Source organism: Arachis stenosperma, chromosome 6 (genome assembly GCF_014773155.1).
Source record: "Arachis stenosperma cultivar V10309 chromosome 6, arast.V10309.gnm1.PFL2, whole genome shotgun sequence".
NCBI lineage: Eukaryota > Viridiplantae > Streptophyta > Magnoliopsida > Fabales > Fabaceae > Arachis > Arachis stenosperma.
The window spans coordinates 19,426,505-19,443,068 of NC_080382.1; the positions used below are offsets into that span (position 1 = coordinate 19,426,505).

The 16,564-nt window shown below is 35.4% G+C and overlaps 1 protein-coding gene across 1 annotated transcript; it reads right to left on the reverse strand.

The window, feature by feature from the left end:
* Nucleotides 1-514: 514 nt before the first annotated feature.
* On the reverse strand, nucleotides 515-5,011 carry LOC130933815 (peroxisome biogenesis factor 10-like). The gene is made up of 9 exons (XM_057863423.1): nucleotides 4,920-5,011; nucleotides 3,777-3,869; nucleotides 3,526-3,684; nucleotides 3,209-3,401; nucleotides 2,716-2,885; nucleotides 1,930-2,063; nucleotides 1,668-1,759; nucleotides 928-1,007; nucleotides 515-836 (listed from the first exon to the last, which is right to left on the reverse strand). The coding sequence occupies exons 1-9, from the start codon at nucleotides 5,009-5,011 to the stop codon at nucleotides 692-694; spliced, it is 1,158 nt and encodes a 385-aa protein (XP_057719406.1). The 3' UTR covers nucleotides 515-691.
* Nucleotides 5,012-16,564: the final 11,553 nt, after the last annotated feature.

A 16,564-nucleotide genomic window follows, 5' to 3' on the forward strand; every position in this document is an offset into this window, starting at 1 on the left:
TTCATTAAAACTCGGGTTTCTTTTTGTTTTATAACAAGATTGTCTAAAAGCACAACACAATGATCATTTTGGATTGCAATGGCTCCATGCAAAGCCTATTCCAATTTTGTTGTTTCTTATACAAACCATGTGAACCGCAAGGGAATCAATATGGGCATTTGAGCAATCATACTTTCTTTCTAACCCTCATTCTAACCCTCATTATTATTGGAGTAGAACAAATTCTGTCTCTTCCCTACCTTGCGTGCCATTATTATTCTTCTTCTATAATCTATCATCTAATTCTCTTGTGGTAATGCGGAACAAAACTGGGAGAGGATGTTTTCTAACGTTTCACACTCATCTTAAAAACTTAACATGTTAATTCTATATATGCTTGTTATAATTATCCACTAGTTTAAATTAACGCTCTAGTTCAAACGAAAGCAATATCTATCATGATTTGAGTCTATCCTAGGAAGAGGTTATACTTAAGTTTCACAGGAGAAAATAAATTAATAATAATAAACCACCGTATATTTTCATTTAACGTTTAATAATTATACAAAAACCACATAAATTTAGTGGTTGTAAATGTTTCCCTTAATTAAACATAAACATACTCTACGAACATCCAAATATCCCTTGTAATGACATCATTATAAACATATAAATAAATAAAATCCTTGCAAGATCCAAGACAAGGAAAATGTTACCTTTCATGATATATCCTCTCTTTTATACAAGAGATTGCAGATGAAGAAATGGATACTCTGAAGTCTGAATGACACACACAAACTAGACCTGAATGTGTTATTGGGATGCGGCAAAGAGCACATTCTGGCTTTTCATTGTTCCTACATGAGATCACATCAAAACAAAGAGGAGGTTCAACGAACAGAAATGGGGGCATGTGAGGAGAATAAATAATGCAGGACGACACAATACCAGCAAAATACATGGCCACAGGATGTAGCTGTTGGATGTTGATGATTACTTAGGCAAAGAGTGCATTTGCTAGTCCCATACTGCAAAACAGATGAGGATTTATCAAAATACAATTGATACTGATTAGGACAAATTACCCTCACCTCACTTGAAATTTGGTCAAATTCAACCCCACTCTACTATATCTAAAAATACATTGATCTCTACTAGGATTTAAGTAATGGTAGGTACCCTTCTGTTCTGTCAAAATGTGAACATAATGCTAATCTCCCATAAAAGGATTTAGAGATAAATGTAATGTGAATATAGAGGGAAATCATGATGAATTTCACTCCAATCATGTTATGTATACGCCAAAAATCAGCCACCTGAAATACATATTGGAACATAAAATACACATTAAAAGTGTGTGAAACAACACATGCATTTATACACAAATACATGTTGGTTGATTTGGTGACTGAATTTTTATGTACATATAGAATTTTTTATTTCCAAATCACAGAAGGTCAATATAATATGCTCTATTTCTTATTAAGTTCACTGTGGTAGATCATATCTTTCTTAATAGAAAATAGGCTTTCTGCTTATTAACAATATTAAACCAAAATAGGATGCACAAAAGTAACAAACCATCATTGCCTGCATTACAACCACGTTAATCTTATTGTACATATTCAAGGTTTGAACAAAACCAGTAGATGCAAGGAATATAGGATGACTTGATGTGACATTTGTACCTCAGAAGATGAAGAATTGGAGACCCAACCTCCTTCATCAGTATCTAGAGATGCCAGATTACCTTCTTCATTCAGAACAGGCAAACCATGTCCTTTTAATAACAAAAGTTCTTTTAATTTTTGGACAGAAATTGCAATAAATTGAAATAGCAAAAAATTGTTGTAATGCATAAGAATATCAGTAGAAATGGAAATTAAGAAGAGAAGAAAAGAAAATGAATGAAAAATCAAAGGAAAAATTAATCAAGGAAAAAACTATGACCTGCTGATCTCTGTTGGGATGCAAAAGATGCCTGATGAACTGAGCCAGCAACTGAAGATAAACTTCTTCGGCGCAGCCCTTCTGCAGCTATTACACAAAGTTGAATCAGTAGAAATACTCCTAGTATTTGGTATCTGCACCAAAGTGAAATCAAAGAAAAGACAGGTGCTCAAAATAAATCCTCTATGGAAGAAACATACTTTGCTTACTACAATGATTGATAGGAAATAATAGATAAGCTTAGGATTGTGGAACGAGACAAAGGTCATCACAGACTGTACTAAAGGCCATATTTATTCTTCGTAAGGAAGCATATCAGGAAGAACAATAATAATTATAATGTGTATACAGACCTTTTACAAAGCAATTTCAGGAGGTCACCTAACCCAAGAATTATTGATCGAATGATATGGAGTAGAATGTAAAAAAATATAAAACAAATGTTCTGGTCCACTGTCTAAAGATCAACATGGAACTTTCATCCTATTGCTTAGAAATTCAATGGAATTAAAAGGAACATTAGGTTTTACATTATACGCCCTCAGTCCATTGCATCCAATCTCATTGCTGTTAAAAATTCTTAGGAGAGAGAGAGGGGGGTGGGGGGAGTATGGATGGAATGGACTTCATCCAATACAATACCATTGCATCACTTTCCATCAATCCAAAAAAAAAGTCTAAATAAAAAGCTAAAACAGTAGGAAAAGATATTATGGAGAATTTTGAGAGCAAATCCTCCATTGCCAACACATTTGTACAAAATTTGGAATTTCAAAATGCTAATACCTGGGTCTTTGATTTGATGGTTTTCCAATGAAGAGATAACGAATGCCTGAAGCACGCTTAGATATATGATAATAAAGGCCTGCAAACAATGGGGGAAAATGGAATGCATGTAGAGAAGTTACTTCTGGAAAGTTTATCACCTCAATGAGCCTATCAAGCAAAAGGATCACCTTCAAAGTAGAACAGCATTAGATTAGCACAAAGAACCAGTGTATCAACTCACGCACAAAAGGGAGCATCTGGTGGCAGGGTATAAAAACTTTATTCAGTAAAAGCAAAATATTCTTTTAGACAAAGCCAGTTCAAACTTTGTAAGCTTAAGCAAACATACAGCTCCAACAAAAGAAGAAAATAATCGGGTTTCATACAAGGATCAGCCAAGTATAATTTAAATTGTGAGTTCTGACTTCTCATACAATTTTGAAGGGAGAACAAATAGTAGAACAGTATATAACTGTAACAGTTTTACAAAAATTATTGATGATAAATATACCACAGGCCATCGCTGAACCACATGCAACCAAAAACCACTCAGTTTTTGCTTCAATCTTGAAAGAGTTGTACTATATTGTCCTGATGTTGAAGGACTAACTGCAGAGTCCTGTGAACTACGGCTCCTGATAGCACTTTCACCATAACTCTCAGCAAACTCTGAATCAGCAAGGGCAATGCCACGGGAAGCAATTCATGAACTGTCAAATAAACAATCAAGTCATCACAAAACTTGACACACAGATGGCTCTTTCATGGTGAATAATCAAAGAACTCGATGAGTTAATCCAAATTTAGGAGAAACAGGCAATAACCAACCTAATATGATCTGCTATATAAGGAATAGCTGTCTGGTATACAATGAAAATAGTGCGCCTTGCAGGGGTAGGAGGCAGCCCATAAGCGCCAGCAACCGTAAAAAGAAAAACAATCAACAACTTCTCCAAATTCAGAATAGCGGGAAGTTCACCAAAACAGCTATAAAGCTCAGCCCCAAAACAAACAAACAAAAAGAAGGGGAAGAAATATTACTTCCAAGCCAATAAAACATTAGCATAAAAAGAATGCACCACAAAGACATTTTCAATTTCGAACTAGGTGTCTGCCTATGCCTAAAGTCATGGTCCTCCAACACATAATGATATTCTAAATTCTCTTCCAATCTGAACCAAATATGTTATAATAATAAAATAGAATGCAAAAAGTGTTTAATTTCAATCCACTGTTAAAGTAATTTACACTATAAATAAATCATATTTCCATTGTATATGACTTAATTGATGTAGTTCTTAAAAGACTAAATTATTTTCTGATGATATGACTATCACTTATTATTAGGATATGAAAGTATTAGAACGACATTGCATCCAAATAGAACTTATAAAGGAGGAGTGCTAAGGGCCAGCAAGTTTTGTGATTTGTAGCCATCAGTTAGCCATCATTGGTGTTTTTAATGGTGTGAGATTTCATCCAATGGTTTGGGATTACTCACTTTTCTTTTGCTAGTTAAGTGCTGGCTAGATTTTAATAAAAGTGTTGCCCCCTTTCTCTTTATAAAATAAAACTATTGTGATCTGTATGTAAGACAGTAAGAGAGCCACATACTTGGTGGAAAAGTCACATTAAGGGAAAAAAATATATTAAAAGTAAGCATAAAAAATGAAGATGAAATATAGTGAAACCTGAGTGGTGTCACAGTACTCCTCCCCAAGCGTCTGCTGCCCTAACCCTGTTGTGAGAACATAGTAAAACATTTCCCCCAAAAAGATTTTGTCTGCAAAACAACACACCCTAATAAGCACTACTCAATCAAGTCCTGCTTCTCCGCACTGTCAATGTAAAAGAACTTTTAAAACCGACATCCAATTAAGTGTTGCCACAATAAACTTCCTCATCCAATATCTTCAGTGTAAAAAGAGTTGCATGCATCCCTTCCTTTAATGATCCACATAGAAAATGGCCATTGACTCAGTACAGTACCCTCCACAAAAGCATCACACCACATTATGCAAATTGAAGTGTATTTGTTTGTCATACTTTGAACATAAGAGTACTTCTTACATTATGCAGTTTTGATCAGCAAATACTCTCAAAAATCACAAAACCTTTACAGAAATATAGAAATAAACAAACCTCATTTTGATAAGCAACAGCAACCCTCGTACCTATACTATGATATATTAAGTAAAACTTCATAGACGAAAGAGGCATACTGCTTGTCCTTCTCGGCGGCGCGCATCATCTCCGGCTGAGCAGGCAGAGGTTGGGGGGATGGTGCCACTAGGACCAGCTTCGCCACTGCCATTTCTTCCAAAGTGACCCGAACCCATGATTACTTGTTCCTTCCCTTCTTTTCCTACAGCAAATACAAAATTTCAGAAACAAATCTGTTTCTTCTCTAATCTCTATTTTTTTTATGTGTGAGTTATTAAATGCCTCTTCAGTCTCTCACTGTCTCACAGTCATCATCATGCGAACCCCAAACAGGTGACTGATAAGTGGCATGTCCTAGTTGCCAACAATAAGAAAAAAAAATTAGGTTATAAAAAATTTTAGAGGAAGACCCCATCTCGGCTCCTATCCATGGTTCAAAATAACAATCCGTTTCTCATTGATTGGAGAATGATTGCAACTTTTAATCATTAATTTTGTCAGACTTTATGACTCCTCTATTAAACTCTTCCTTCAAATATTAAAAAACGCCAATTCTCTGGTGGCTGTAACTTTGGTGTCGAAATTGCCGAAATTACCTTTTATTGTAAGTTTTAAATATTAAAAAATAATTTATTTTTATATTTTTTAATTTAAATATTAAATTTTATTTCATTTTAATAAGTTAGGCAAATATATATAGACACCATAGCATGTACCATAAATAAATTTTACTTACATATAACAGTAATTGATTATATGTCTAAAAAATTATATGTCTAAAAATCAAAGACAAAACATTTTCTTGTCGTGTTAGTAATAATACCCTGCAATGAAGTAGCACAAATAAATCTTGTAAAAAATTTTATGAGACAATTAAATTTTTAACTAATTATAAATATAGACATTTAAATTTATAATGAACTACAAAGTATGATAAATATCTTAAATTTTAATAAGTTATTATATCTACTATTTTATTAATTATTAATCTTAGTTGATAGTAGTCTCAGTTTTCACTTCTTCTTAAATTGCAAAGATATTTTTATTATTTTGATTGATGGACAATACAAATATAAAAATTTGATTTGCCTTTGAAAAACTTTTAAGTAATGATCAATTAGGACATTAGACCAAATTTGATCACGTACAATGCGCTAATCGATGGCCTTTATAAGATTCGTAATTTAAAGGAAACTTGTAAATAAAATGAGTGAAAAAAATTTAAAACATGACAAGATCATGTTCACAACCCTAATAGATGGATATTATAAGAATTGAGATATGAAATCTGCATTGGAGATCATAAAGAGAATAATAAATTAAAAGTTAAATTGAACTTGATGAGGTAGCGTTTACTAAGCTCGCATAAAGATTTTGTAAAGAAAAATATGAAGAAGGAAGAACAAAGAACTGAAGTCGCTACCAACCAACAACAGATACAATATATTGTTGAAAATTATGGTTATCGGTCATACTTTATAATTTATTATGAATTTATGTATTTATGTTTATAATTAGTTAAGGATTGAAGGGTCATATAAAATTTTTTTCAAAAGTTTACGTATTTTACTTTACTACAACATATTGTTAACATGACAACAAATATTTTGTCTCTTGAAATAATTTTTTGACACGTAATTAGTTAACCTTACTTAAAAACAAAATCCATTAATTCTGAATAGAGACTTTAATAAAAAATTCAAAAAGTCCCACGAAAATTAAAAATTAAATACTATATTTAATGAAGATTGAATTGTTATTTCAAGTAATGATTAAGAACATCATAAAATTATGACAAATCTATAATTTTTAGAAGAATACATATTAAGTATTTAAAAAAAATGTTTATGAAAAATTTATAAATTATTGAAGAAAAAATATCAAATAAATTTCTAAAATTGCAATATAGATTTATATATCGTAAAAAATTATAACATTGGACACAATTCATTTTTCTTAGTCTTTCAATGATTCAATCCGTAAATTGCAATACTTACATGGACATAAAAAATTAAAATGCTTGACATAATTATTCTTCTTACTCTTTCATCCTATTTTGATCGGATTTATTTATTAATCAATTATTACTTTTTTTAATTATTAGTCAATTATTGCTTTTTTTTTAATTCTACTCGATATTTCTTTTAAAAAGAATATATTTTTTTATTTTTTTTATAGTATCTATCAACCCAACAAACAAAAAATAAATACGAATTCAAATTTCTAACACTTATTTAAACGAACTAGTAAATTAACCACTATATCAACCCAAATTAATTTCCTCAAAATCTTATCTAATATTTTGTTTTCCCGATGTACCATAAATTCATCACAAAATAATTAATGTAAAGAAGATAATATAAATATATCTTATTTTTGTATAATTAATGATTTACATAATATTTTGGCTACTAATAGATATATGGAAGGCTGTGCAAGAACTCCATGTTAAGGGTTACAAGATTTGTTAAATAGAATATATAGAAAAGATTAATTTACCGCAATTGTTTCAAGCTCATAAATTCAATTCCATGTTAATGAGATATTAACGTTAAGGAGCAAGAAGATGAAATGAATTAAAGTAATAAGAGTATAGATATTTGCGAGTTTTTTAGCTAAAAAATAATATTAAGAAATCAAGATGGTTCCAACCAAAATTCAGCTAAATGCTTTTGGGTTGGGATCCGAAAGCCCAATTCACTTCAGCATCACCCTAAAATTGACCCATGATAAACTAAAATCACCTTTTCCAAAACCCTATCCTTTCCTTTCACCGTTTTACTGCACCATATTTTAAAAACCATCTACGGCCGCGTCACGATTCCGGGAGCATCGAGCAAACCTCTTTCCTGTCTTCTTCGGACACCGCCCCCCGCGCCTCCGCGCATCATGCCTCCACGCACCGTACCAGAACGGCGCGACTCCCCGTCTCCTTGTAGCTTCACCAACCTCGGTCGTGGTCACGGGCTCCCACCTAGGTGTGTCGAGCGAGTAGGGTCTTCTCATCACGGAGGGCGCGCAGCTGCTGCTGCATGCCGGTGTTAGCGGCGCTCTTGAAGCTTCCTGGTGCAGCTCAGCCAAACGCCATTGGGGTTTCACTGCTCTAGACTGGAACCTCCCTTCATCTCACTAATTGGTAAGTATTTAGATGTTTCTTCTGATTTTCTCTGCATATTTTGAAAAGAAATTTAGACATGGTGTTGTTGTAGTGTTTTCAGTGAATTTTTAGGGATTGGAGGTTTCTTTTATGTTGTATAATTCAGGTAATATAATCTTGCTGAATCACTGGTCCTTTTGATAAATATCAGCTGCATGTTTTTATGGTTTAGGAGTTTCGCAAAAGCGTTATTACTGGTAAGTATGTTTTTTTTCCTAATTGAACTTGGGTTTGTACTGATTATATAAAATTCTAGCAAGAAAATTTGATTTTCTGGATAAGATTTGTTGGAGGTTTTACAACATCTATTGGAGTTTATTAATTACCAAGAACATAAAATTAGAAATGGTTTAATTATGTTTTGTAATCTATGCTTAGGTTCAGGAACTATGGTTGTAGTCGATGTGGTTTACCTTTGCTAAGTTGTTGGATGTTGTTGAATTGCTGTAACTAGCGAATGGATGATTCTGAAATTAGAGAGCAAAAGATGTTGTTATTGGGAGTTGGATTTTGCTATATTGAATGTGATTGGAGATTGATTGTTGCTGTTCTCTTAATAGTGGTTTGAATTTTGGATGATGAAATTATATTAAATTTGTTCTAATTTTGGTCGAACTTAATTTTGGTCCTTACTCATGATCCAAGAGTCAATTTATTTGGAACTCTGAAATCGTTTCTACCACCCGTCTTGTAACTTACTGTTTGTTAAATCATGTTTTCTATATGCAAATTTACCTGTTTGCTTTCCAACCCTTTATATCCTGGAACGTACACTTGATGTAATCTCTGTAACTTAAGACTCTCTTCAAACGATTTTCTATTCATGTTGAACATCTACTCTAATTTTGCATGTGTTTAAAAATGAACCTCGTGCAATTTGATATATACTGCGTCTAATTTTGGTTTAATATGGTATTAATTGATATGGGTTTCGTATAGCATCATCAACCATGTTTAATTGAGAACTCTTTTAATGTTGCCTCTGATCTTTGTATGCAATATCCATTTTTAGGTACTGGGGCTGTTTCTTGTGAAACTGCATCAGGATTGTTTTGCAGAAAAGCCAACCAACATGAAAAAAGGTAAAATGATGTCTACCATTCTCATTTTAACATTCTACATGATCTTATGTGTGACTTACAACTAGTGTTACAATTAACAGAAATTATTAGAGTCGCGATGCTCGCCCAGCTACGTACATAACATGATGAGCACGCTATCTAAAAACAACTCTGTTGAGAAGCTTGCAGAGATTGATGAGATCGGATTCAGATTCTTGAGGCTTGTTCCGAATTGGTTGGTGAAGCAAGCCATCATGATTCACCTGGCCGAGTCGTATCAAGTTAAGCCAAGAACTTTTATACTCGACATTGACAACATCCGCCTCAATGCCGAGTTAATCCGGAGGGTTTTCGGCATTCCGTCTCGAGATAAGTTTTGCTATCTTAATTACCTAGTGTGGCATAGGCGTATTGGCACAAATATCTTTGGGTATAGATATATCACCATGCACTAACACATGAACATGTTGTAGGCGATCCATTCCCATCCCTGGATGACAGTAATCCCTGCCACGTGGCTATCAAAAATTAGTTGTTTGCTATATATCTCTTGTATACGCTAGCTGATGTTCTTCCTTGTGTAATGGTGTTTTGTAAGAAAAAAGTTAGTTATAATTAAGTTTATTTTTTGTTTTAAATCAAACTTTTGTCTGAATGTGGATATTTAAAATTGCAGCATCAAAAAGAGATTTTTTGGACAGGTTTGTTGGAGTTTTAACTCAATCTATTGGTAGCGATGTGGATGATTATCTAAGTGGACATCCGTATGTTTTTTTTGAACTGATTAGATGGTTTTTGTCTTTTATGCAATATGTCTTTCCCACTCAAAAAAGTTTATATTATTGGTCCTGCAATGAATGGCCGAAACTGATTCTCCTTTTCTTCTTTTACCTTACTACTTGTTAAGTCATTTTTTCTGTATGCCAACAACTTCCCTCCATTGCTTTCCAACCTTTTACCATCTTGAACTATATATGGTGCTAACTGTTCAACTTAAGAATATATTCAACCTATTTTTCCTTTATGTAAAACATAACTGGTAACCATCCTCTGTGCAGGTCTTCTATTTTCAGCGGTTGCAATACGATCATCTCGACAACTATCATGAGCCTAAGCCATGGCTCACTGTGTGGACCTCGGAGAGGCTAGAAAAGAAGGCGCAATATATTATATCCGAGGTACTCATTTCTCTCTGGTAATCGGTTACTTTATGCCAGTATGTAAGTGGATGTTGCTTTCGAGAGGACTCAAGATGTTTCTTATGTTTGCTATTTGGTTGTTTCTAAATATGTTTCCAGTTTCAGATGTGCTAGGTAGTTGTGGTTGACCCCGTGTGTTTAAGTTGTGAATGGTTTTTTTTTCTGGTTCTGGTTTTTGTGTTGGTGATGCTTTAGAGTTTGATTAAGGTCAATGACTCTCTTCATTTCTTAAATCAGGGCCGCCTCTTGACTAGACAGCGGAAAGGTGAAGACATAAAAGGCCGGTCACTGTAATCTGAAAGGAGAAAATCGGTAAAAAAAAGCACTACAAAAGCGTGGACAAAAGGATTCGGCGCCGCCAAGGGTAAGCACGTTTTAACGGCTTAGCATTTTAACAAGTTTACTTCGCTGTTGTTAATTTGATTCATGCTATTACTACAAACAGGAGAGCTCCATCGGTGGAGAGAGTGAGCAGGTAGCAATGGAAAGACGACCAAGTGGACGCACAACAAATCCACTTCCAACCAGAAGAAGTTCACGACACGCAGAAGGATAAAAAACTAGCCCGATGGTGAGTATACGTTTATGGTTGTGTATGGTTTAAATCTTGGACTAGCTTAAATAAGTTTAGAAGGTTTATTTCAATGTAATTGCATGTTTCTTTATCTAACATATTCAATATGCGTAAAACAGCCCAGCAGGGGAGCTACAAAAAAAAATTGGGGGAGGGGGCTAAAAAGGACCTATCACGTAGGTCCAGCCCAAAACAATTTGAGGAAAAAGATCTCCCAATGAGCATAGATGATGATGAGGAGAATGAGCCTCTTGCTAAGAGGATGTGCCGACTGTTTAACCAGGGAGTTGACCAACAAAAACCAAGTACCGAGCCCACCGATGGCAACCTCAATCAGGATAACGCTCCCCATGAAACACCTATCTCTAGAGTTCCCGATGCAAGAACACTCTCCGTAGCACTAATGCAACATCAAGAATGGGAGTTCGACGGACAATTTTCCTAAGCAAAACTATTTCATTTTGTGGTCTATTTTACTTGTTAGTGAATTAGGAACTGTATCCATATAAAACTAACTTCTCTTTAACATTGGTTGAGTTTCTTGCAATAATCCCAATTTTCTGTCGATGCGAGACCCCAAGAGTGAAAGAATGTGGCAGTACTTTGAGCAATTGCAAAACACGAAGCCACTGCAGACCGTGATGCCAACCACTCAGTCTTGCATGACTCCTAGTCCACCGAGCCAGAAGATTTCACTGGGCATGACTCAGATGGAAAAGAAGTCTACCCAATGTACTTCTATAAAGGTGCATCCATTGTTAAAGGGGCGAAAGCTGGACAAGGATGATGAGGAGCGATTGCGACGATGGGCTACTAATGGTTCGTTGGAGAAAAGGCAGGTCGTGGCGTCGTATGAAGGAAAGCAACATCTAGTATTGGTCCGAGAGGACATCTGCACACTGCTACCCCAGCGCTGGGTCAACAGCAACGTAAGTAGAACATACTAACACTTTGATAGAATGAATATGGTTCTTAATATATATCATGGCTCATAAAGATGACCCTAACTCAATTAAAATTTATCGTGTAGATTGTTCAGTGGATGTGTTCAACCTTTAATGACTCAGAATCATTGCGGCTTAGGGATGACTTCTACTGTATTCCTCCAGAAATTTTGGTATGCATGAATTTATGGATTCTCATTGTTTATGATTTGAGGTCTGAAACTAAATAGTACTTTTTTAACAGAAAACTGTGTTGCAAAAGAGGAATTTGGATTCCTTCAGGGAGGTTCCTACCGTTAGTTATGTGGGGTTGGGTCCTCACTTCGGTGATGATTCTAGATATTTTGACAAGATAGCAGCTTCCATGCAAAAATGGGTAATTCAATGCGCTAGTTGAACAAAAACTGTATGGTTCTCGCTGTTTGATGCCATTGCACGAACTAATGCTTGCATGTTGATGTTTTGATTTATGTGCTTACAACACCATATTTTTTGGTTGGATGTTGCTTATGATAGGCACTAGGATGTTTCTATTCATTGCCACTTGGATGGTTCTGTATATGTTTTTTAGTTTTCATGTCTTAGGCACTTGCAATTGCATATACTTAATTGAGATGTGATTGGCTTTCTTTTCATTAGATGTTCCGCAACACGTTACATGTGTTGAGAATTTTGCGACTATCTGTATTTGGTGACTAACTTGTTCATGTAACTGTTTTGATATTTCTGTTTCCATCGCAGTGGTTTGTCCTAGTCTGTATTGATCGTCATTGGTGGCTGTTTGCCTTTGAGATTGCTCAAAAAAGGCTGTGGGTGCTGGATAGTATGTATTCAGGAGAGTATAATGATGATAGATCAAACATGCATGCTTATGTGGTAAGTATATGTCCACTAATTAGTGCACCGACATCCTCAGTAGTTGTAAATGTGTTATTGCTAAAGTGTAGCTGCTTTTAAGGGGAGAATCATTGAAGACATAGCTAAAGTGTTGATGTCCGCATATGAGCCCACAGAGAACGGCCTACCTCGTTTCTATCCCAGCGTCCCAAAACAACATAACGGGTCAGTTAAAATGACACTTATCAATAATCTTACTAGCACTTCACTTGATAATGATACTTAGTATAATGGTTGAAAATAATATTTCTATTTGTACATGTAGCTGTGATTGTGGTGTATTTGGAGTTTAGAGAAACCCTTGCAGCTTTGGGACAAGGTGAAGTTAAATATCCTGTCACAATTAAGTTGTACCTCTTTCCTATCTATTTCTTTCTTGCTTTCAAAATTAACCACCCATACGGAATCACCATGCAGGACGTTCTACAGGAGTTCCGGAAGAAAATTATACTAGACATAGTGATAGGTCCCCATAATTCACAAATTGGGAAGGCATTGCGTGCCTTGGACAGCGATCCTGTGCACCGCAACTAGCCAAGTAAAAAGACTAAGGCTGTGAGATCACCCTTCACAGCACCGAGCACGAAGAGCATGCTGCAGCGTGCGGGGTTACCTACTAGAAAGCCAAGCAAGAGGGGAAGACAACGGAAGAAGACAGATGCCTAGGTAAAAAATCAGCAATACCGACACTTGCCTTACTATATCTATAGGTTCCCTGTGAAAGAGTTATGGATGATAATATGGCATTTTCTGACTTAGATGTGTTTCGTGTGAGCCTGATAAACCCTGTTTCACTGCAGGTTTATGATTTCATGTTGATGATGTTGTCAAGTTGCTAGTGACTTTATCCAAAACCTTTAAGTGGATGGTACTTCTGATAGGCATTAGGATGTTTCTTTTCTTTGTAAACTGTATGATTCTGGATCTATTTTTCAAGTTATCACATGTTAGGCATTTGAACATGTGTGTACTTCATTGAGAAGTGAATGGCTCGTGTTTTATTAGATACTCCTCAGCAGGTTTCATGTGTTAAGTAATTCAGAATTGTCAAGCAATTAGTTCTCAAATTGTGGATGCCTCTAGTTCAATAAGCAATGCATTGCCTTTTTATACTATTTACTCAACTCTGATCGGTGTATATACCCTATTTGTTTATGACTATATGTAAGTGGAACTTCTTTCCATTCACTAGCCTGGTGTTAACTAAATAGACGCGTTATTTATGTTTTTATCATTGTTTTCTATTGCTGAAATTGTGAAGTTGCTGGAACTTTAAGCATTGCACGGCCGATTTGTTTTCATTCAGGCATTAGCGACTTTAACCAAGATTTTAAGTGGATGGTGCTTCTGATAGGCATTGGGATGTTTCTTTTCATTGTGAATTAGATGGTTTGGGATATGGTTTCTTTTTTCCATGTGTTAAGTGGTGCGGTGTTTTACAACCCACAAACTAACCAGCAAGTGCACCGGGTCGTACCAAGTAATACCTCAGGTGAGTAAGGGTCGATCCCACGAGGATTGATGGATCAAGCAACAATGATTGAGTGATTGGCTTAGTTAGGCAAGCGGAAGAGGGTTTTGAGATATTCAAAAGGTTTAAGTTGAAAAATGTCAGAAGACAGGCACGCAAGTAAATAAGTTGAAAATAAAATATTGGAGAAATAGTTAATGCTTCAGAGTTATCTATTTTTCTGGATTAACTTTTCTTACTAACTATTTTAATCATGTAGGATTTAATTTATGGCAAACTATATGTGACTAGACCCTAATTCCTTAGACCTTTCTAGTCTCCTCTAAAATTCATCGACTGCCAATGCCTTGGTCAATTAATTCCAATTAGAGGGTGAAGTTTAAATTCCAGTTTATATGCCACAAAAATTCTAATTACCCAAAAATAAGAGGATTATATGTCACGTATCCTGTTATATCTAGATAATTAAAATTTAGGAGAATATGTTTTCAAGCTGTTGTTCAAGTAAAGAGCTTTCCAAGTTATACAAGAACTCAAATAGAAAGAGGGTCATACTTCCATTCCACCCAAATTCATAAGATGAAGAGCGAAAACAATTCTTAAATTATAAATCCACACATGAATTAAAATAGAAAAAGCAATAAAATCAATTCATACAAATAGACAGAGCTCCTAACCTTAACAATGGAGGATTAGTTGCTCATGGTTCAGAGAAGAAAATAAGGATTCTGGTAAAATGTACAGAGTTCCAATCTAATGGCCTTCAAGTTAACTAATGGAATCCCTTTTTATAACTAATCCTAATTAATTTAAAATCTAATTATCTAAAATTAAAAATATTATCTTTTCCTAAAAATAAGATTTAAATTTAAATTAGAATAATCAGCAGGTCTTCAGTTGATGGGTGGGGACCACATGTTTTTTCCATTCTACAGCTTATAATCTGTGTTTTTCGGGCTGAAAACTAGGTCAAAACAGCCCAGAAATCGCCCCCAGCGTATTTCTACACGTGGCGTATGTCACGCGTACGCGTCAGTCACGCGTACGCGTCAGTCACGCGTACGCGTCGATGGTCTTTTTCGCAAGTGACGCTGACGCGTCGGTCACGCACACGCGTCGCTGTGCAAATCTTCAAATCACGCGTACGCGTCAGTCACGCGTACGCGTCGCCATGGAAAGCTCCAAATCATGCGTACGCGTCAGTCACACGCACGCGTCGCTCTTTGCTGCCATCTCATTTGATTCTTGTGCTGCAGAAACTCCATCAAATCCAGCCGAATGCTACCTAAAATAAACAAAATTGCACAAGACTCAAAGTAGCATCCATATTGGCTAAAAGATAATTAATTCTTTATTAAACTCAATAAATTAGATGCAAATTCACTAGGAAAAGATAGGAAAGATGCTCACGCATCATTAAGCATTCGCAAATGCGTGCACTTCATTGATATGTGAATGCCTTTTGTGTTTTTTTCTTTTTATACTCTTCAGTAGTTTTCAGGGCGGATGTAATTGACAAACCCCAATTTGACGGTTTGTCTTGTGTTGAATTTAGAGTATTTTGATAACCTTTTGTCACATTTAGCCTATAAATTAGCATGATTTCGTAATCTCTCCCGTATTTGTGCTTAAGTGTAAAAACATGCTTTTTAAGCCTTATTTTGATGAATTCTATTTCCTCTTTGATTCCATAAGATGCCTTGATATGTTTGTTAGTAATCTCAGGATGAAATAGGCTAGGCTTGGATCAAAGGAAGCCAGGAAGGAAGCATACAAGTGGAGAGAAGCATAAAAAGCCAAAGAAGCAAAGTCAGCCAAGCACGCGCACGCGCACAAGGCGCTCGCGCGCACATTGCGAAACAGGCCAAGGACGCGCACGCGTACCATGCGCGCACGCGCCGATGATGGCACATGACCTCACTAATGAAGCACGTGCCTGGCGATTTTGGGAAGGTTTCAGCAACCAACTTTGGCGCCAAAATGCATATAAGAACCAAGGATTGAAGGGGATTGAGGGAGATGACAATTCACACATTAACACACACTCATTAGGATTAGTTTAGAGGTAGTTTCTAGAGAGAGAAGCTCTCTCTTCTCTCTAGAATTAGGATTAGGATTAGGTTTAGTTCTTAGATCTAGGTTTTAATCTTTGCTTTCTTCTACTTCTACATTTCAATTCTATGTTGCTACATTCAATCTTCTTCTATTCTTTTGTTATAATTTCCTTTATGTTGTTCTTAGATTTTGTTGTAGATCTAGAATTGCTCCTTCTACATTCTTTCAATTCAATAAAAGGTACTTCTTAATAAATATGTTTCTTTTGATTTGTTGTTGTTAATTCCTTGTAATTGAGTAGTGTAGATTTACTTTTCTTGCAATTTACTATGCTTTCCTTTTATGC

Excerpts from the sequence above, each read along its gene's own strand:
- LOC130933815 (XM_057863423.1), bottom strand. The coding sequence starts at position 5,011 with ATGGCAGTGGCGAAGCTGGTCCTAGTGGCACCATCCCCCCAACCTCTG. Across the intron at positions 3,685-3,776 it reads AAATTGAAAATGTCTTTGTG|CTGTTTTGGTGAACTTCCCG; the intron begins GTGCATTCTTTT and ends TGAGCTTTATAG. Across the intron at positions 1,760-1,929 it reads ATCCCAACAGAGATCAGCAG|GACATGGTTTGCCTGTTCTG; the intron begins GTCATAGTTTTT and ends TGTTATTAAAAG.